Genomic DNA, 19,863 nt, shown 5'->3' with positions numbered 1-19,863 from the left:
GATGCAGCTGGGATTAAACCCATATTGAATGTTAGAGGAGTGAAGAAGAGAGGTGGGTATGACGTGGATATCTGTTCCAGGTGTTGGCAGAGGCCAGGTCAGTTGAAGGAGAGAGTCGATGTGGGGCCACTAGTAGTTGACATGAAATTTGTGCAAGATGTCAGACCACCAGAAGCGCATAATGTAGATAAAGTTGCTGCTGGGTGTGTACGAAACCATACGTAGTAGGTTGAGGTTGAGGTTTGTGGATTTGACCATGAATTGATACTTGTTTGTAGCTTAGCGTGACGCTGCTTTGTATTCCCATCTCATGTACTCTGTAACGCTAATTTAATTATGAACCTCGTTCTACTTCGTACAGATCGGGCTAAGCTCTACGAGATACTTCAATTGTGTTACAGTATTGCGGTGAAAAGAAATGCCGTCTAGATGGCGTATGCTCCGACCTCAGCACTCCCCAAACGAGACCAAGCACGAAAAAGGGGGTGCCAACCTCATGAATCTACCATCAGAAATCTTGCAGATCATCATAGAATATCTTTCGCCGGTTGACAGAGCTAGCTTGACTCTTTGCAATCACGACTTGCCGTGGGCCCTTGGAAACAAATACTGGTATTCACTACGATCCGGCAAAGAAGACGAGGACTATCGAGAATCGTTCCTGACTACCCTCGCACGAGATCTCCCTGGCCATTTCTTCTGCCACCATTGTTCTCGTCTCCATCTATGGCACAACGTAGGCCCGCCTGGCCCGGCGTTGCAGCCCAAGAACCAGTTGCCCTGCGTTGGACACCAGCTCGAACTTTGGCGATGTGTACGAGCGCACCGGTCGCTGTCCCGATACCGGTTTGTTTTTCCACATTTGCAGCTGGCTATGAGAAGGCACTACTACGGCCCAGGATATGGGATTCCTACCGAGTCGTTGTCATTCACAGAAGTTCAAGTACCCATTGACGAAGACAAGCCAGAGCAGGTTACGACGCTGCTATCAGTGGAAGCGCGGATCTGCCTCGAGCCGACGAGTTTATCTCTACGCATTCAGCAATGGGCGTTGATTGGCTCTACGAAACGTGATTCGATGCTTCTCAAGACCAAATTCGTGATGATATGTGACCATGTAACAACCAGGTCTTCGGAGGTATCTCGACTTATCGAGTCCAAATTAAAGCGTCACCACACAGAATCTGTGTGCCGGCCAGATTCGGAAGTTCTCAAATGTCGCTATTGCAACATAGACTTCCAAATGGAGATCAAAGAGGTTGGTAACGAAGGAACAGCGTTAGTTATTACGAAATGGCTGGACCTGGGTGCAGGATTGACCCCAACGGATACCAGATGGAGGGTACATCTTGCCAGAGACAGGGATGCCGAGATAGGCAAATCGCGGAAGGCTGGAGAAATTCGCCTGCGCTTCGAAAGTGAGCCCGGACTGTCGCAGGATTCTCTTTCGTGTCAAAACGCGTCATACTTGACTGCGAAACGGTATATGGCCGCAATGGACTATTGGAATAAGGGGAATTGGATTTTACAGGCCGGTAAACGTCTCCCGTTCTATTACTCCGATGCAAAATGTTTCTTAGCAGTTGTTCTATCTTACCTATCACTGATTCTGTGCGCTTGGAGCATTTGCCTTAGAGATAGATAGACGGGTAGCAGCTCCATGCCAGCCGAATTCAATGGGAGGGTAAGCGTAGACTTGATTAGTTTGCAGTAGCCCATGAAACCATCGTCAACCTCGAACGGCATGATCTAAATTGGACTCTGGACCATACGCCTTGTCATATATCTCTCGATCATCGGCCAGATGTTGCTCGATGCCTTCGTTGTTTGCATTAGTCACCTGTAAATCAGAGTGGATGGGGACACCAACTGCGCTTTCGATGATCTTCCACAAATGCTTCCATGAGGCTGTCGGTCGCGATGTTGAAGGTTTTCGCCTCCTCGGCGGAGTACCAAGTTGTGATGCCGTGCATCTGACCCGTCATGCCCATCGTGTCGACCATCTTCCGAAATTCCGTCTTCTCCGAAATGATTGTCTAGGATGAAGCTATGAGTAGTTCCAACGTGCTGACGATCTCTGATGGGTCTCGGGGCTCCTGCTTCTGAGCTATTTTGTCTTTCGAAAGCGCCATCCTTGAAATGGAAGCGATGGATCCCTGTTTGGATGACATTTGTGAACGTCTTGTAAAGATGCAGAAAGGTGTGAGTTCATGTTGTCCAGGGGTAGGGTTAAGTAAGGTAAGGTCGACTACACGAGAGCTGTGAAATTGCGAACGCGAGCGTTGATATGTTTAGGGAAGAGCTTTAGCACGTAGAAGAACAGCAGCCAGGGTTGAGGTGTGGGAAGTGAGAATACCAGCTTAAAGGCCATCCAACCACAAATATAGGGTATTATAGCCCCTAGGAGCTTCCTACATGATTGCGCCACAACGTTCGAGGTCTGTATGCGCTTGAATGAATACGAGCTTCTACCGTGTAACAGGTCGGTGTGATCGTGGGTTCTGAGCATAGTTTTGTCTTCGGATTGAGTGAGGGACAGTCTCCAACTGAACATGATGCTGACCCAATCTGATCCGGTGAATTGATATGAGGTATGTGGTCAAGAGGACTTAAAATAGGGGGGGATGCGCACCCATTGCCATTCGACCAAATATTATGAATTGTAGACTCATTGTCTATTTCTACTCGCCTTGCTTCCGTCCGATCGTCAGATACCCAGGATAGTAGCCCCAAACTATCGCCATGCAAATGAACTATTTTTTGTTGTTCGGCCGGGTCTGGGTCCCGTTCTTAAGCTCCTCCCAAAACAGTTGCAAAAAGCGTCGAGGTCCACGGTCTCCTGGAACGGATTACTGTCAACAAAAGCGAGCGCATCTGCAGATCAAGACGTATACCGTCTGATTTGATCCCTCCTAGTTCTTCGGGAGGTGTGCCATGTCGCAGTCGATGTAAGGTTTTATGGATACCTTGCACTCCTCGGTGGAAAGATGGACTGCGAAGGAGCTGCGGAGATGGTCAGGTCGCACATCCTCGTATGGTGATGGACAGACAAGAGCCTACTCTCAGGACGAGTAATTGCTGGAAAGCGCATGTTAACCCGCGAGCCATCTAGGTGAGCGAACTAAATGGACGCACCTCCAACTGCCAAATGACTGGCCATGGCAACTTCATCTCGTGAAACACGTCCAATCCCCCAGTCGGTGTATCAATAATGCCATAGGATCGAATATGAAGGTTGGGATAACAAATGGAGAAGTTAAGCAGATGGTTGGATTATGGGTGGTGGTGGTGGCGAGAGTGATTCATACATACGAGTCTGTAGTTGACAGCGGGTTGTGGAGACTTCAGACGCTCGAGCAGCGCTTCTCACTGGCTGTTGCTTCAAGTCAGCATCTTGAAACACATACTCAATACTTACCACTACAATTCTGCTCTGGTTGATGTTGCTTCACTCCTTGAAGACCTCCTTCATTACGAATATCATTCTATGCGCCCTTCCCTTCTGGTGTCGTACCCTCCATCCTGCCCTTGATTTCGGACCAAATCAGTCACAACCAAAATTGATCCAAAGTTGATCCCTGCATTGAATAGATTCCTTTTCCTTCTGCCTTTTGGAAAAGAAAAGAATATTCTTCAAACTGTGCTTCGGGAAGGCACCTTTGACTTGACATCCTACAGTCTAACACTCTTACACTCTTACCGCTGTGCCTGCCCAGCTTCAACTTGTGTTTCTGATTCCTGTTAGATGCGAAAGGTGTTGACTGCCAAAGAAACTTCCAGTTCCCGTCAGCCTTTGCCCCTTTGCTTGTTCCACTGCACCAGATTTGCTTCTTATCATCCCGTCACTCCTTCAAAACGACCATTTCTCCTCGTTACACGCATCACCTCGGCGCCGCTCCTCAGTCTCCAGCCGAGGAATCTTTGAACGCAATCCGTCCATCACTGTTTCGGAGACTGAGTATCCGTCCAACTCTACTCCTGCACAGATCAAGATCAAGGTCAAAGTCAAAGACAAGATTGTCAGCGAAGGCGTCGCCGTCACCTTCACCCGCTGGATCTCCTCATCCAGCCGATGAAGACGTCACAGGAAGTCCTAATGTCTCCGCTCCACCAGAATCCTTCGGCGATATGATTCCTTCTTCCCTCACGGTTACTCCTCCCGCTCCACCATCAAAGAGACAGCGTTCGCGAGATGGTCGCCCCTTCTTGGGTCGAGCAAGCTCTACGCATCGTGAGGTAGATGATGGTCCTCCACCAAGTCCAGGTCTCCGCATACCTGCCTTCTTAAATCATTCCAAAGCAGGTGGGTCGTGACCCCTTGACGGGGCAATTCTGGCACAATCATCCGCGAACTGTTCTTCTATCATGCTGACCTATCTACAAGACATATCAAAGCTGTTTCAAGAGCTTGAATGGCGCCAACGCTTTCGTCTTCAGCATGCTATGAACAATCCTACGAGCTCCCCATTCCGCATCGAGAGGTCTCCTATGGTCTTCTCCAGAAATCGCTATAACAATGTTCAGCCTTGGGACTCGTCGCGAATAAAGTTGGAGGTTCCGATCGCTGGTTCAGACTACGTCAATGCCTCTCCAATTAGGCTCAAGAGCAGGTCTCCTTCATCTAGCCCAAATGCACGATCTTCTGTGTCTGTCCATCATCAAAGCGCCTCTACCAATGTTGACCCCCCGGAATACAAATACATCGCCACACAAGGTCCCAAGGAGGGGCAATTCTCCCACTTCTGGAATATGGTCATGCAAGAGACCGTCGGCGAAATAGGTGTGATTGTAATGCTGACCCAATGCTGGGAGGGCAATAAAGAGAAATGCGGACAGTATTTTCCCACCAGCATGGATATACCTACGTTTGATCTGGGATCTAGCGAAGGAGATGATCACCCTTCAAACCCTATTGGTGATCCCTTCTTGGATTCGGACCCCTTAAGCGCCGATGCTGATAGTAACCCTGCAGAAGACCCCGGCTCCGATCGAAACACTCCAGAACCCAAAGTCCAAAGAAGTCTAGAAGCTAGTGTTACTCTACTCGAATTTCACCATGACACGATATCGCGATCTGAGGTGCGCAAGCTTAAACTCCAAATTGGCGCAGAAACCAAAACGATATGGCACTACCTTTTCAACGGCTGGCCCGACTACGCCAAACCCGAAGGCGAGGACCGGCGGGCCCTCCTCGAACTAATCAAGCAATCCGCCCTGCAAGCTGGAGACCCAAGCCTGAACCCGCGCTTCGTCCACTGCTCCGCCGGAGTCGGCCGCACAGGGACATTCATCGCCCTCGACTTCCTCCTCCGAGAGCTCGCCCAAGGCAACCTCGAAATCAACCCGTCCACCTCATCCCGGCCCAGCTCCTCAGGCCAGCGCACCCAGACCTCACAAGAGGAATCCGACACTGCGTCCGTCGATGGCAATAGTTTTGCGATGATGATGGGTAAGGAATCAACGCCAGAAGCGAAGGAAGATCTCATCTTCGAGACGGTGAATACGCTTCGTGAACAGCGCATGATGATGGTGATGAATGATGTGCAGTATAGCTTTCTCTACGAGGTGCTGAGGGAGGCGTATGTGGAGATGTACTCGCCTCCTCGGCGCAAAGTCGTGGGGAGTGGCCTCACGACAGACGCAGATGGCAATTGGGATGGTGGTGGTGGAGGAAGTGGTGCTACTGACGCGGATATGGGGGAGCCAAGTCCTAAGATGCCCAGGATCGGCAACATGCTCTTTGTGGGCCCCAGTGAAGCTGCGGAGGCGGAGAGGAAGGAAGTCGAGCACAAAGCTGGGCATGCGAATATCGGGGCGGTGAAGGCCAACAGCAGAGTTGGGCAGGGCGGGCAGGCGGAGGCAGAGGCCGACCCCTTTGTGGCGGTTGATCCGGCAGTGGTGAGGTTGGAGCAGGAGGCTAAGAAAGATTAAGAATCAGCGGGTACGCGTCACGAGATGGCATGGTAGCAAGGCACGGGCATGTTTTACACAGGCGTTAGCTTGCCTTGCCTTGGTTTGGTCTGGTTTGGTCGGAGTTGGTCGGAGTTGGAGTCGGGTCGGCTTGCAATCAGCATGCTTTACTACTTGGCCAACTTGTATTGGGGCTGTCCATCACAGCAGGTCGAGAGGCGCATTCTACGCTGGCTTTCTTCCGCGACTTCAGAGAGAGAGAGAGACAGAGAGAGAGAGAGAGGGAGAGAGAAAATTCCACTGAGCGGCGAGGCTTGGATATCAGGAGAGATGCATGCGCCGTCTAGAAACTGACTGGCTTGACCAAGTTAGTCAGGTTAGTTGGTAGAATGAACATATGATATGCCTTGTCACTTTCTTATCAGCAGCTGCTGTAGTAGCTGTAATATCCGTAGAGTCTAGAGTCTAAGTTAGAGTCTGTTTGGAGTTGGGAGTTGTGCAGGCCATGTCATGTCATACAAGAGTGAAGCGTCCAGACTTTGAGGGTGAAGGAAGACTGACATGGGAGAGAGGGAGAGGGAGAGGGATGATCCTCCCCCTGAATCGATTCCCCTCTCCCACCCACATGGGGTAGACAATACATACGTCTGTCTACACGGACACACGCACCTTACTTACGTTACATGCCATATGAAGTCGGCGAGATCAAAGGATCAAGTAAAGCAGCAATCACGTGCAAAGGAGTTCTCGCGTAGACTATGTAAGTCGTACCTTCTCCCACCGAAACCATCTCCACCCTTCCTTCCTCCATCCATACAGCAGAGATTGATATGCACAGGAAGGAGATGGGAAGATGATTGAACTCAAGTTGAACATAAAACTAGGTTGCTAACTAGCAGAAACTTGGGTGCAGAGTCATACTACCGAGCGAGCGAACAAAAACGAACGCCGAGGCAAGCATCCACCGACCGACGTGAAGACTCCCAACAACAATAAAATCAAACAAGGCAGGCAAGCAAGGCCAGAAAGCAAGCAAGCAAGCAAGCAAGCAGATACCTAACGCCGTCATACTCTTGACAGGGGAAAATCTCAAAGCCCGGAACTGATCGTACCCACATCACACCACGTCACAGCTCATCTCATCTCGGACAGCGAGTCCATCGGTCACACACAGACAGTCAACTTTCATTTCATGAGAGAGAGAGAGAGAAAGAGGGGTCTATCACAACACAGCAAAGATACTGTCACGGGCCTCCATGTCGCCACTCTCATCCTTTGCGCTTCCGCTCTCCCAGATCTCGATATCAGCCGGCTCGACAGTCTCGGCATCCGCACCTCCGTGGCACCTATCGAAGAGACCTGCTTCGACGTCGTCTTGCTCCGAGGGGAGGGACGATGCAGCGCCGAGGAGGAGGCTGCTGAGCTCGGCCTTGGTCATCAGCTTGTCTTGTTCTCCTTCGGTGGCTGGTAATCCAGCACTGAAGTTGAAGTCTGTTGACGGGGCTTCCGGTGTGAGGTCTTGGGCAGCGTCGGAGGCGGTTGGCTTCTCAGGCTCTGGCTCATCTTCAGCGACGAGGACGATGGAAGTGGCATCATGACCGTCAGCGTAGTAGTCGGACGGGTTGAGGTCCCCCAGAGGAGTTCGAGGCTCATCGGTCATCATGTCTTTCCTTGAAGTGGCTGCCTGGGTTGAAGGAGCATTGCCGGAAGGAGTGATGGCAAGGGAATGGACCTCGTTGGGTGGAACGTTCTCTTTACCCCTATCATCCTGGGTGACAGCCTTACTTTCGTCATCAGAGATGTCAAGAGAGCAGGCAGACTGGGTCATGGTCCATTCATTGACCACAAAGTCCTGCTGTGCCTCTGTCTCCTCGTAGATGTCGAAGAACCACGACTTGGGCTTAGAATCCTCCAGGGTGGCAGTATCGACGTGTTTTTTGTGCTTCTTGTTAGCTATAGTGCCATTGAGAGCTGCTGCTAGTGAAAGAGGAGCACGGCTACGACCACCAAGTACTGGAGCATTAAGACGCGTGCGGCGGTTGGAGAGGATACCGGACCGCTTTGATTTGATGGGAGAGCGGCCGGCTGCTGCAGGGGCGGAAGAGGTAATGGTTGGCTTGATGGCAGTGTTGATGGTTGGAGTCTCTGGACGAGGTGTCAAGATTGAGGAGCTTGAGATCCGAGACTTGGGTTTAGGAAAGGTCTTCAGTGTGAATGCTGAAGGTTTGCAAAGGTCGTCGGAGGTATCAGTCTTCATTCGTTTAGATCCTGCTGCCTTGAAGTCTATGGGATCAACATTCTCAGAGTCTGACAAGTCCAGAGCAACATGGCGACGCTTGAGCAAGGGTGCTGAAGATGGAGCTATTGCTAAGCTTGATGTTAACACAAATACGGCAGTTTGAACTATATGAGCATACCATTTTGGCAGTTCTTGATACTTTGGAGATTGCGTAGCTTGGAACTGTCAAGCACGCCAAATGGCTGCCTCACAGGAGTCTGGACTGATGCCATCAGAACGAGCGAGGAGACTGTATTCGAATTGCTTTTGGTGTCTTGATCTGTTGTTGCAGCACCTTGTAGGAAGAAGCTCGTGGATATTTCGGATCTTGGTATCACAACGGCTGGCAAGAAAGGTAGAGGTTTGTAGCTTCGAGAACCAAGTTATGAATCGTTGGAAGGTAATGTAAGGTTTGAGAAGTGGATGTTGTGGTTCAACGCCCTTTATAGATGTTGTTGTTGCCTCAGGTTGATCCCCAACACCCGTAAGTGTTCAGCGTCCAAACTTCACTGTTGTGCTAAGCGACTGGTGGATCACAATCAAAAATATGAAATAGTTGCTGTCGGTAATGATATAAAGTGTTCGAGAACAAACAGCTGTATGATAGTGATAGTGGAACACAAAGAGCTCTCTAGGACTGGTGACGGAAATATGGCGAGAAGGCTGACTGAGGGGAGTGGTGGGTGTATATCCAGCAAGAATACTCCGTACGTAGTAAGCAAGGACTCGCGAGCAATTGCGCGCTAGGTTTCTGAAGCGTGACGAGAAGCCAACCTTATTCTGGCTGAGATGGGGTCAACGCTGTACCGCAAAAAGTCGTGGTAGTCCTCTCTGGCAAGGGATTGTGTTAAGCCTAGAGTGAGAACCAGTGGACAGAAGGGGGAAAACCAGATAGAGACGTGCTGCCTGTTCTAGCGTGACGATCCAATGCAGGTGAGCGTTCATGCCCTGGCGCCTGAGGCAGTCAATTGGGTATGGACCTTGTCCGAGTGAGGAGGTGGCTTGGGTTAGTTGCAATGCTACGTAGCAAGAGAGGGGCGAAACCAGGGCGAGGATGCAAGGCTAGGTGCCCGACGCGCTCCACGGTGTCACGGTATCACGCCAGGATCTCGCGCCCTCACTAGTGGTAGTGGCAGTGGTAGTGGTACTGGTGGTAGGCATCCACTTTGGGAAGTAACTGAATATGCGTTGACTGAAAAGGGTACAAGTCCAGACAAGTATAAGCATGTAGTCACTATGGTACCATTTCCCTATCTTGCAAATGTCTACATCATCATACTCGAGTACGGAGCATAACCTTGCGAGGTTGTTCGGCTTTACCTAGTATTGTTTCAGCGCCAGCGGTTCACCAATCAATCCAGGCCAATCTAGGCCAATCGAAAACGAGTGACCTCAATAACGACCACCACACCACCAATCATCTTCCCTCCCTTCCCTTCATCCCCGATCCCTATCAGACCTTGGTTCCATCCAGGTATCATCTGTTGCATGATGGTCCCAACTGCCAGTGTATAAGATTGTGCCTACCGCTCAGTGTTCTAGCCGAGCGCGTTTCTGCCTCAGGCATCAAGCTCTCCTATCATGTTCGCTGCTCACACTGAGGCCACATCCAAGGAAACAGTCGCTGCATCGGCTGCCGCAGATATATTAGTAGCATAGCGTAGAAACCCTTGCTAGCATCATGAATTTTGAGATCCCCTTGCCAGAAGCATTCCAGAAGCATTGCCAGAAGCATTGCCATAATTCAGATCTTATTGCCGGGACGTCTGTCGCCACGGAAGACGACATGTTCGTCTTTCAGGCTGGATGATTTGTCGCCACCCTGGACAGTAAGGAATCCTACCCGCATGATTATGTGGTTCCCGGATCACGTCTTGCTACGTTCCTCCATCTCATATCCCCAGGGAATGCTCTCAATAGCCCCTTCTCTTACCACACACTTTGCCGCGGCCAATGTGGCCTGGCGACACGCCTCGTTTAGAGCATCTTGTGAGGCTCCCTTTCCCCCCTCCTTCTTTTGTCTTGCCAGTACGACAGCGTAGTAGCCCACGAACGTATCTCCAGCAGCTGTTGTATCAGTCACCTTGGTGACTTTGGCGGCCTCAAGGTGGAATGGACCAGCAGGCGTGCTGCCAAAAACACCCTCGGCTCCTCTTGTGACTATGACGTTGCGGACCATTCTTCGATGAAAGACCTCTGCCGCCATGACCAGAGCAGCTCTCTTCTCTTCTTCCGTGTTCGCTGCCACATATTGGTCGCCTGCATCAACAGCCAATTGGCCCATCTCTGTCTCGTTGACAATCAGATGTGTGACACATTTCATGCAGTCCAGGGGTATGCCCTCTGGATAAACCGGCGCCGGGTTGAACACGATTTCGACCAACTTTCCAGTCTTCTCTGCTGTGTCAGAAATAGCCTTTAGCAATGCAAACGTGGTTTCTGCCGGTATTTCCCCCTGCAAGACGAAAACTTCAGGTAATGGTTCCTTCAAGGCTCGTTCCAGCACGTCCTCCACATCGTTCATGCCATCGTAGTTCGCCCCCGGCACAACCAGGATTCTGTTCTCCCCATCCTTCGATGCATCCACAATAATCGTTGCAGTGCCAGTCTGTGACCTTTCTACTTCTCGGATACCGCTGCAATCAATTCCTGTCTTCTCCAAAACTGGCTTGAGTAAAGCGGCATACTGAGGATCCTCTGCACCCACTGCGCCGACCATCTCGATCTGCACATCGTGTTCTGTTGTACTAGTGTACGAAGCTCGACCACATGCCACGGCTTGATTTGCTCCCTTGCCTCCAGCACTGATAGATAGAGATTTTGCAGTCAGGGTTTCACCTGGTCCTGGAAACCGCGGCGTAGTAGTGGTGTAATCAATGTTTAACGATCCAATCACGCGGATATGGGGCGACACCATTGGAAAAATCTCTTGAAGATTCTGTAACTTGGGGGTAGGCAGAGCCCTACTTCCACACGAATTGCCCGTGGATTGATCGAGACGGCGACGATGTCAATGTGTTTTGAGAAAATGAGAAAGTGAGAGACACTGCGAGGCACGACGTCAGACGGAAATGCCAAGCCTCATGCTTACTTATCAAGGGGAACAGTTAAGAGGCATAGCTTTGTTGGGAATGTCTGTACATCCAGAACGATAACCAGGTATCGAGTCAGTCTAGTTTTCCGGCATCATGAAGATCTTGCAACTCGTTCTGACCGCGAAACAGAGACTTCTTCGTTGTTTGAGATTCGTCCATGACTCTTACAGCAACCATGCACTACTACTACGTGTATCCCCAAGTAGACCATCCATCATGATATGCCATCACACCATACGCCGGACCAGTCCACTGCAACACAGCCAATAACATTCCCCACCTCAAGCACCACACCGATATACCTGGCTCCCTCCACTCCTGATCTGTACAGTTTCCCTCCTTCCCAACACCACAAGCGCTCTCCTCAACCCCTCCTCACTATATCCCCTTCCTTCCACAAACTCCTTTCTCAAAGTTGCCAGGCTAGTGCTCCAACCAATTGGCAATCTCCTTCTCAATTCTTCCTCCACCTTTCCAACCTCCTCCATCAGCTCTCTGCTTCCTTGTCCTTCACCCTGCGTCACTGCATCCATTGTCGATGCCAGGAACAGCCGGATGGCTTCATCGACATGTTCTTCTGTCGCAACATTGGATAATGTGAGTTTGGCAAGAGATTCGCTAATACGGATGATGGCTTCGAGTTGTCGGACAGTGATAGGAATGGAGGAACGAAGGTTCGCTGCGCGCTCAGATTCGTGGACACGTCGCCTGATGGAAACGAAATGGGACGAGAGTTTTTCCGCTGCTTCAGGGGACAGACGTGGTGCGCATCTCCTGTTTGGACGTCAGCTACCTACATCAACCATGGGGCTGGTGGAGACTCACGACTTGCAGTAACTGATATATCGCTTCATCTTCTCTACTGGTATTTCCGATTCGCGCTGTTCCTCAACGCCGGATCTACCCATATGGATACCCATGACGTGTTTCGCAATTCGCTCATCTCGACCTTTCTCGTGCTCGTCCCGCACAATGAAAATCATATCGAACCTCGAAAGGATTGTGGTCTGGAAGTCGATGTTCTCACCTGGACTTTTCAGATCGTCATAACGTCCAAAGATTGGATTGGCCGCTGCTAGCACAGAGGTCCGGGCGTTGAGAATAGTGGTGATTCCAGCTTTGGCAATAGAGATGGTTTGTTGTTCCATCGCTTCATGTATGGCAACACGGTCTTCATCGCGCATCTTGTCGAACTCATCAATGCACACGACACCACCATCGGCGAGCACCATGGCTCCACCTTCAAGGTAAAATTCTCGTGTTGCAGTGTCACGTTGGACAGAAGCTGTCAGTCCAGCGGCGGATGAACCTTTGCCAGAGGTGTATATGGCAATTGGAGATACTTTTTCAACAAATTTGAGCAGCTGTGACTTTGCCGTTCCAGGGTCACCCAACAACAAAACATTGATATCACCACGCAATTTCATCCCATCTGGTAGGATCTTCTTCGATCCGCCCATAAGGAGGCATGCAATTGCCTTTTTGATGTCTTTATTTCCATAGATGGACGGAGCGATGCAATCGGCAAACTTCTCATATAGATTTTTCGTCTTGCTTATCTCTTGAAATTCTTGCTCCTCTTCTTCTGAGAAAACAGAGTTCCCTTTAGCTGTGTGGTCCACGTCGGTAGTGATTCCGACCGCTCGCAGATATGGGTTCCGGATTGCAATGGCACTGTCTTTGGCCTTTGCGCCTTTGGATTGGTAGATACTGAATACGCCCATCACGGTGCAACGAGAGCCAGGCACCACTCGGTTGGTCAAGTATCGGTCTGCTGAGATGAGGATGTGACGAGGCAGCTCGCCAACTGGCACCTGGTCTGGAGCTTCTTGTAACTTGATAACTTGTTGGTCAATGAATTGGCAGCGCTCATGGACCACAAAGTAGGGGTCCAGCGGGCATTTCTCCGATGCTTCGTGTTCTGGACGTTGTCGATTGCATACTCTTGGTAGTGTTATCCCGGAAAACCCACCTTCGACAATCATCTGATATGTGCCTGCACAGCTTCGACATTGCAGGCTTAGGACTGTTGCTTTCGAGGATAGGGTAGAGGCACCAATGACAATGCCTGGTATGCGGACGAGTTGCGAGACATTTGTTGCGTTGAGGTCGCGAATATTCAGATGTGAAACGGAGGAGTGTAGTAGCAACTGATGCTGAGGTAGGTCTTCATTCGGCTTCTGTGGATAGACAATGCGTTGCGTGCATTGGCGTAGTGCGGCTTCAAATAGTGGTATCGTCACTGAAGGATCAGTCGTCAATTTGTTCGCAAGTTCTTCGTTATAGGATATAAGATGCGCGATATCGATGTCGCAGTAGTACTGTCTGACTAGAGCGTTCTCACGGATCTGGTCTCTGTAGATGAATGTGCCATCGATTTGGAAAGCAAGGATGAATTCTCGCAGTTTCGCTTGGATCTCTGTTTTTGGCTCTTCTGTGCCATCATGCAGAGGCGCAAGCACGCTGAGCGAGTATGTGCTTCGTGTATCCATAAGGCTTGTGGTTTCTGGATTAAAGGATTGAAACGGTACTCTGGTACGTGGTAATCGTGATCAATACTCCTTGGATCTAGTTAGAAGACGCGACGAAAGACGCGTTGGAGAGTGGTTGCATTAGTTAGCGCGCGGTCGGCCGAAGAGTTCCCCGACCCCGAGGGCGAAAGCCCAGAGGCCCTTCGGCCCTTACAGTTTAAGTATTTATGCCTATGGTGAGCTAGCTAGTCCTCCATGTGGGAGCTAAGGTTAGCAGTCGACATCAACTATCATGGACGAGTCTATTGCGCCGGCGACAATAGGCACACTTTGATGGGCCTTTCTGCGCGAGAGATGACGTCCGGTCGATAGCATCCTTTTCCTTGTCCTCGTCCTCATGCCTACCTTTCATTCAGACACACGGTTGTCAGGATGTCCTCCCCGGATCGACAAGGACTTGAGCAAACCTTTGCGTCTCCTTCCCCAAATGCATCTCACTCTCAGTTCCCGTTCCCTCGGCGGGAGTCTGCACAAACTTTGGTCTCCTCGGACAGCAAGCAATTGCGCAAGGGATCAAATACTAGCTCAATCACCAGCATCGGAGGAGTGTTGGACCTCAGCCGCAGCGGTCAACATTCGGTAGCGGAGTCAGGCCAAAATGCAATATCTACACTTTTACAGCCTCCTGTCGTACGAACAGGTCTGTTACCACATTCAAGTGTTTCGACGAGCGGCTTCAAAGCCCCAACTCCTCGCGATATCCCTCCGGTGACCCTGACGAACATTCCTCACGTCGAATCGAAGGCATTTCAGCCTTACCTTACACAAGTTGGATCCCTCTACGACGCTTTCAGGAAGGCAAAGGAGGAAGTTGAAAGCGACTCACAACTGTTTCATAGAGACTCCAAAGAGAGCAAGGACGAGAACTTAGAAAAACTCCTTGCGTCGTCTCCCGTCCGGCCGGCTCATTCGCGTGCAGGCTCTGCCTACTCTGCTGCTTCACCATTGGAACAGCCGCAGCCAAGAAGAAAGTCGACCGGCCAGAGACGTTCGCATGCTGTAGCGCCATTGTCTTCAATTCCTCCCGTCTACTTCGACGAGGATTTTCATATCGAGAATCCGCGAACATTTGATGTCGTGTCAGAACGATCAGAGCTTGTGAGAGATCCCAATCGTAGCTCAGACACCACGGGAAGCGGTAGGAAGGCCCTTGCCACGAACGCTATCCTTCAAGAAAAGCTGTCATGGTACATGGACACGGTAGAGATCCATCTCATATCTTCAATCTCGACTGCTTCCAAATCATTCTTCTCTGCCCTTGGTTCACTGCGAGAGCTGCATGCCGAAGCAGCTGATTCGGTAGACAAAATCCGGACTTTGCGCAAAGATCTCGCAAGACTGGACAAAGACATGGCTATGGGTGGCTTGAAAGTGGTCAATCTGAAGCAGAGGAGGCAGAACGTCCATCAGCTTGGCCAGGCAGTGTCTCAGCTCAGGGGCATCGTCGAGTCTGTCATCGAGTGTGAGGACATGGTTGAAAATGGCCATGTGGATAAGGCATTGGATCAGCTTGACCATGTCGAGAGACTGATGGCAGGCAGGCCAACGGCGCGCACCGAAAATCTTAGGAATCCTTCTTCTCTATACGATCTTCGGCGCCTTCGAGCCTTAGATGGAGCTATGGATGACCTCGCACAGCTTCGACTGCGAATAGGCAAGGCTTATGAAGTTCGCTTCCTTACCAGTTTGCTGGACGATGTGCGACACCACGTTACTAGCGTACCAGCAGATGTCACTTTGCGACGCTGGGCTGCTGCCTTCAGTCGCTCAAGGTCAAGGGATAGGCAGCCGTCCACCTTTCCTACATATATGAACGTCGACGATGGTTTAAGATCCGAATTACAGACTGAGCTTCGAGGATTAGCGAGAGCACAACACACAATGCCGGCAGCCGCGGCTTTCAGAGCCTCGATATTGCGGGAGATGAAGAGCGTCATTCGCCAAAATCTGCCCAGCTCCAATGATGATGATAGCGAGTCGGTGACGTCCGCTTCTACGCATGGAGGCCGCCAACTCAGCTCACAAGAAAAGTCCTCGGTATTGGCCCGAAACCTAAGGGAGCTCGATGCCGAAGATGCTCAGGTGATGCTGACGAAGATATACACTGGTGTCAGTGAATCGCTTCGGAGGCTGAGTGTGCAGGTGAAGATCCTGTTAGACATCACTAGTGGACTTTCAAAGCCACCTGAACCGGGTTCAAGATCATTAGCGAGTAGCCCAAACCCTCAATCTCGAGGTGATGCATTCTCTCCGCAATCAGCAAACAAACAGGTGCCACTTATTACGCTTCAGGAAGATATCCAACAAGTCTTGGACATGTCGAGCCTTCTAGGAGAGGCAGTCGACATAGTTCAGGGACAAATCACCAAGGTGATCAAAGTTCGCTCTGAGCAGACCTCTCACCTCCCGTTGGCAGCGTTCCTTAGATTCTTCACCCTGAATCGACTCTTTGCTGATGAGTGTGAAGCTATTTCCGGTAGGAGTGGAACGTCTCTCAAAAGCACTGTCGACAACCAGATCAAGGAATTTGTCTCACAGTTCGGAAATCTACAGAAGCGGATTCTCATCGAAGTAATGGATGCCGATAAGTGGGATGCTAAAGACTTTGGAGAACATCAGTCTACATTACTGACGAGAGTGCTCGAAGGTGGCACTCGAGATGCACCCGCATGGTACCAGACTTCGATGATCTGGCTCAGTGAAGACGAAGGGGTCGCACATGGTGCCAACGGAGTAGTTCCTAACGGTCAGATACACTCAAATCCAAGGGACAAAATTCGTAGCGCAGTCATTGATGAGCAGAAGTTTCTCCTTCCAGAGTCTGCTGCAGCGATTCTTCGCGCTGTCGAAAGCCTCGAACACTTGATGACCGGCATCCCAAGTATGGGGCAAGAAATTGCGAGCAATCTTCTCGATTGCCTCAAGCTCTTCAATTCAAGATTGTCGCAGCTCATCCTTGGTGCTGGTGCTACTCGAAGCGCTGGGCTTAAGAATATCACTACGAAGCATCTCGCTCTGGCTTCGCAAGCACTCAGCTTCATTATCGCGCAGATACCATATATCAGAGAATTTTTCAGACGATACATGTCGTCCACCGCGTCGAATCTGATTGCAGATTTTGACAAAGTGAAACGGTTGTATCAAGATCATCAAAACGCTATCCACGAGAAGTTGATAGAGATTATGAGCTCCAGAGCGTCATTGCATGCGAATGCAATGAAGAAGATCGACTGGGAAGAAGCTTCTCGTTCAGACTCAGCAGCTATCAGTCCGTACGTGGAGACGCTCACGAAGGAGACTGCCACCCTGCAGAAAGTGCTTTCAAAGCATCTCCCCGAGTCCGCTGTCTCATCGATTATGAAGCCAGTATATGCGAATTATAGGGACCAGTGGTCGTTAGCATATAGAGATGTTCCATTGAAGTCGACGGTCGCTAAAGAAAGGTAAGAAGATATGTCTCCTACATGTGAGTTCTGGTAGCTGACCTCTGACAGAATGCTGGCCGATGCACAATACTTCAATAATCGTATCAGCAAGCTCGAAGGCGCTGGCGACTTGGGCTCGCATATTGTTGAGATAGTGAGAAGCAAGACGGTTACTGCAGATTCGAAACAACCTGAACCAGTCTCATCAGAGAAGGAAGACATACCCGCAAAGGAGACTACTGACAGAACTACTCATGTCGACGGCGAACAAGAAAAACCTTGAGCGTATTCTTCGTAGGCCGCCAGACACTTATTCCCTTAGTGATATCATGTGGAGGACCACTAAAGAGCAAGACCCTCTGAACGGAAACAATCACGGACACGATTGTAATAACTCTTTGCGAAGCGAGACAACACGAGTCTTGAGTTGTCTAAGCAGAACAGCCTTCCTAAATTGCATCTCGGTGATTGCAATTGTTGCTACAGAAGACCCCTGAACATGCCAATGCCTGTCGGATTCTGGTTACCACCACGCCTTCACACCATGCAATTCTCATACCTTACTTGCAGTAGGGGCAGTTCGCCTCTTCCACTGCAGTGGCTTCCAACCAATACACAGTTCCCCTACTACCCAGTCTGAACAGGCGGCTACCGCTGGGTGTCTCTCTCGCCACACATGCGTCCGCAGATCTTCCTACAGGCTCTCACAAACGCACTACAGACAATGATAGGCCATATGGCTACCATACACGCATCGTCGCTAGAATCGGGTCGACTTACCAATTATAGTAATGACAGCCAACAGCACCATTTCCCGATCCATATATCTCGTTTCCTCTAACAAGATGATGGCCTCCTCTACTTGAGAATGCGACGCTACACTTGCACAAACCGAGGTGTTGAGCTATCCACAGAGGACCCCCTCAGACAAGCGAGCGGCAACGGTGCTGGCGCCGAGTTTGTCACTGTGAAAGGGGGTTTCGGGGCCGGGGGGTCGCACATGATGGATACAAGCACCGGATTGGGGGGGTAAACTGGAACGGGTAGGAAATGCTGGATATTGTGTACAGGAGAGGGACGGAGAAAGTAAGCCGGACAGAATAGGAGTAATAAAACGGCCTCAGGTACTCCGTACAACCCGAGAGATGACTTTACGCTTACCTGTTTGGATTCCATGATTAGGAATCACGAAGGTTGTGAGATGTTGAATGATCATTGCTGCACAGCACATGACACCGTACTCTCGGTTGAATGCCTCAGTCTCCTACGTTCCTCTCAGTAAATCCTAAATGAACAAGCTGCCATGGCCCGATCCACACAGGCAGCGTGAAATGCGCACAATGTGTCCTTGGTTGCTATGGCAGGACAGGGCGGTCAGCTTATCACCAAACGTTTGACCCAGTGCGTTCGAGGGCCTCGAGGGTGTGGAGTCTCTTCTTAAATCGTGGGTTCAACACTCCTTTCCTGAAAATTATCGAACTCTTCTGCGATCTCTCATCATGCATTGCTTTCTCTGCATCCCAGTCAGAGCAACATCCATTTGAAGATGGCTTGCCTGCACAATCTCCACTTTGCCCTTCTCGCCTTCTTCACTTTCACCAATGCCATTCCATTTCATAGCTTGCGTGTCACATCTGAAACATCCAATCCCAGCAGGCTTGCGAAACGTACGAACCCCATTCTCGGCAAAGCCATCGACGTTAATGACGCCGCCAGAGGAGGCAAGCTAGTAGCCCGTCAGGGGCTCCCAACAACCGGGGCTTTCAGTAATGCGCAGCAGTTGCTGACTTACGCATTGTTTGAACAAGGTGTGCTATCTTTTCTAAACGATGTGCCGAACATTTCTTTTAACATTTATCTCATTTAGCGTCGGGTATAGACAGCGACAGCCCAGTCTTTAGCCATTACTTCCACGAGGGAGATCGCGCCAAATTCAAGGCCGTTTTTTTTCCTTAAGCTCGCTGGCAATCCGGCAAACCAACATGAGCTCATCCCCGAAGGCGCTACCGAGTTGGGCCAGATCACCTTCCAAGGAATAGACACTCCCGATGCTGGCGATGATGATCCCGGCTGTGAGAAACCCGGGACAAATATGTACACGGACTACTACGAAACAGGTGGTCCCGTAGTAGTTGTCTGTGAGGATGCGTGGTAGGTTGGTATCTGATCAAGAGAGTCAAGTGGCATGTGCCGGACTAAACCACCGAACCGTAGGGTCACCCCTGACAGGGACGATTTGACATGCAACGAGATTGGTGACACTCTCAGCGACGAGATGATCATCTTGGGCCATCTTGTTCTCCACGAATATACGTGGGTTGCTGATCGACACCTATGGATATTAGCGTATAGGCTGAAGCGTCTAGTCATTGGGATTGGCTCCTGACCCACATCACTGGCGGCGAGGTTGTCGACATACACGGCCCTGATAAAGCTAACTAACTAGTGGGTATGGGCTTGACAATGTCTACTGTGAGTTGGACAAACGATATGCAACCCTCAATGCAGATTTGTATGTCATCCCTTCCCGTTTCATTAAGCACCCTTTTTGCTGAGCTGGGGGTCACCAGCTACGCGTGGTACGCTACTGAGGTGCTGTGGAGCGTCCTACGCTCCAAGAAATA

General features: G+C 50.4%; 6 protein-coding genes across 6 annotated transcripts; 3 read left to right on the top strand and 3 right to left on the bottom strand.

Annotated features, from left to right (window-relative positions):
• Nucleotides 1-418: 418 nt before the first annotated feature.
• On the top strand, nt 419-5,931 carry EPUS_01201 (uncharacterized protein; the record flags this gene model as incomplete). The annotated part of the gene is made up of 3 exons (XM_007788494.1): nt 419-1,535; nt 3,746-4,303; nt 4,385-5,931. 3 exons carry the CDS (start codon nt 419-421, stop codon nt 5,929-5,931), a joined length of 3,222 nt encoding a protein of 1,073 aa, XP_007786684.1.
• A 1,201-nt stretch (nt 5,932-7,132) lies between these two features.
• EPUS_01200 (uncharacterized protein) lies at nt 7,133-8,421 on the bottom strand (the record flags this gene model as incomplete). Its single annotated transcript, XM_007788493.1, has 2 exons — nt 7,133-8,271; nt 8,328-8,421. 2 exons carry the CDS (start codon nt 8,419-8,421, stop codon nt 7,133-7,135), a joined length of 1,233 nt encoding a protein of 410 aa, XP_007786683.1.
• Nucleotides 8,422-10,055: 1,634 nt separating this feature from the next.
• EPUS_01199 (uncharacterized protein) lies at nt 10,056-11,105 on the bottom strand (the record flags this gene model as incomplete). The annotated part of the gene is made up of 1 exon (XM_007788492.1): nt 10,056-11,105. The coding sequence occupies one exon, from the start codon at nt 11,103-11,105 to the stop codon at nt 10,056-10,058; it is 1,050 nt and encodes a 349-aa protein (XP_007786682.1).
• Nucleotides 11,106-11,564: 459 nt separating this feature from the next.
• EPUS_01198 (DNA replication licensing factor mcm5) lies at nt 11,565-13,775 on the bottom strand (the record flags this gene model as incomplete). The annotated part of the gene is made up of 2 exons (XM_007788491.1): nt 11,565-12,057; nt 12,109-13,775. 2 exons carry the CDS (start codon nt 13,773-13,775, stop codon nt 11,565-11,567), a joined length of 2,160 nt encoding a protein of 719 aa, XP_007786681.1.
• A 411-nt stretch (nt 13,776-14,186) lies between these two features.
• EPUS_01197 (uncharacterized protein) lies at nt 14,187-17,522 on the top strand (the record flags this gene model as incomplete). Its single annotated transcript, XM_007788490.1, has 2 exons — nt 14,187-17,257; nt 17,309-17,522. 2 exons carry the CDS (start codon nt 14,187-14,189, stop codon nt 17,520-17,522), a joined length of 3,285 nt encoding a protein of 1,094 aa, XP_007786680.1.
• A 1,263-nt stretch (nt 17,523-18,785) lies between these two features.
• EPUS_01196 (uncharacterized protein) lies at nt 18,786-19,681 on the top strand (the record flags this gene model as incomplete). The annotated part of the gene is made up of 4 exons (XM_007788489.1): nt 18,786-19,047; nt 19,123-19,390; nt 19,454-19,552; nt 19,606-19,681. 4 exons carry the CDS (start codon nt 18,786-18,788, stop codon nt 19,679-19,681), a joined length of 705 nt encoding a protein of 234 aa, XP_007786679.1.
• Nucleotides 19,682-19,863: the final 182 nt, after the last annotated feature.

Source organism: Endocarpon pusillum (genome assembly GCF_000464535.1).
Source record: "Endocarpon pusillum Z07020 unplaced genomic scaffold C720987, whole genome shotgun sequence".
Classification (NCBI taxonomy): Eukaryota; Fungi; Ascomycota; class Eurotiomycetes; order Verrucariales; family Verrucariaceae; genus Endocarpon; species Endocarpon pusillum.
Note: the sequence above shows the minus strand (reverse complement) of the source record. Positions and strands in the feature narration are given on the sequence as shown.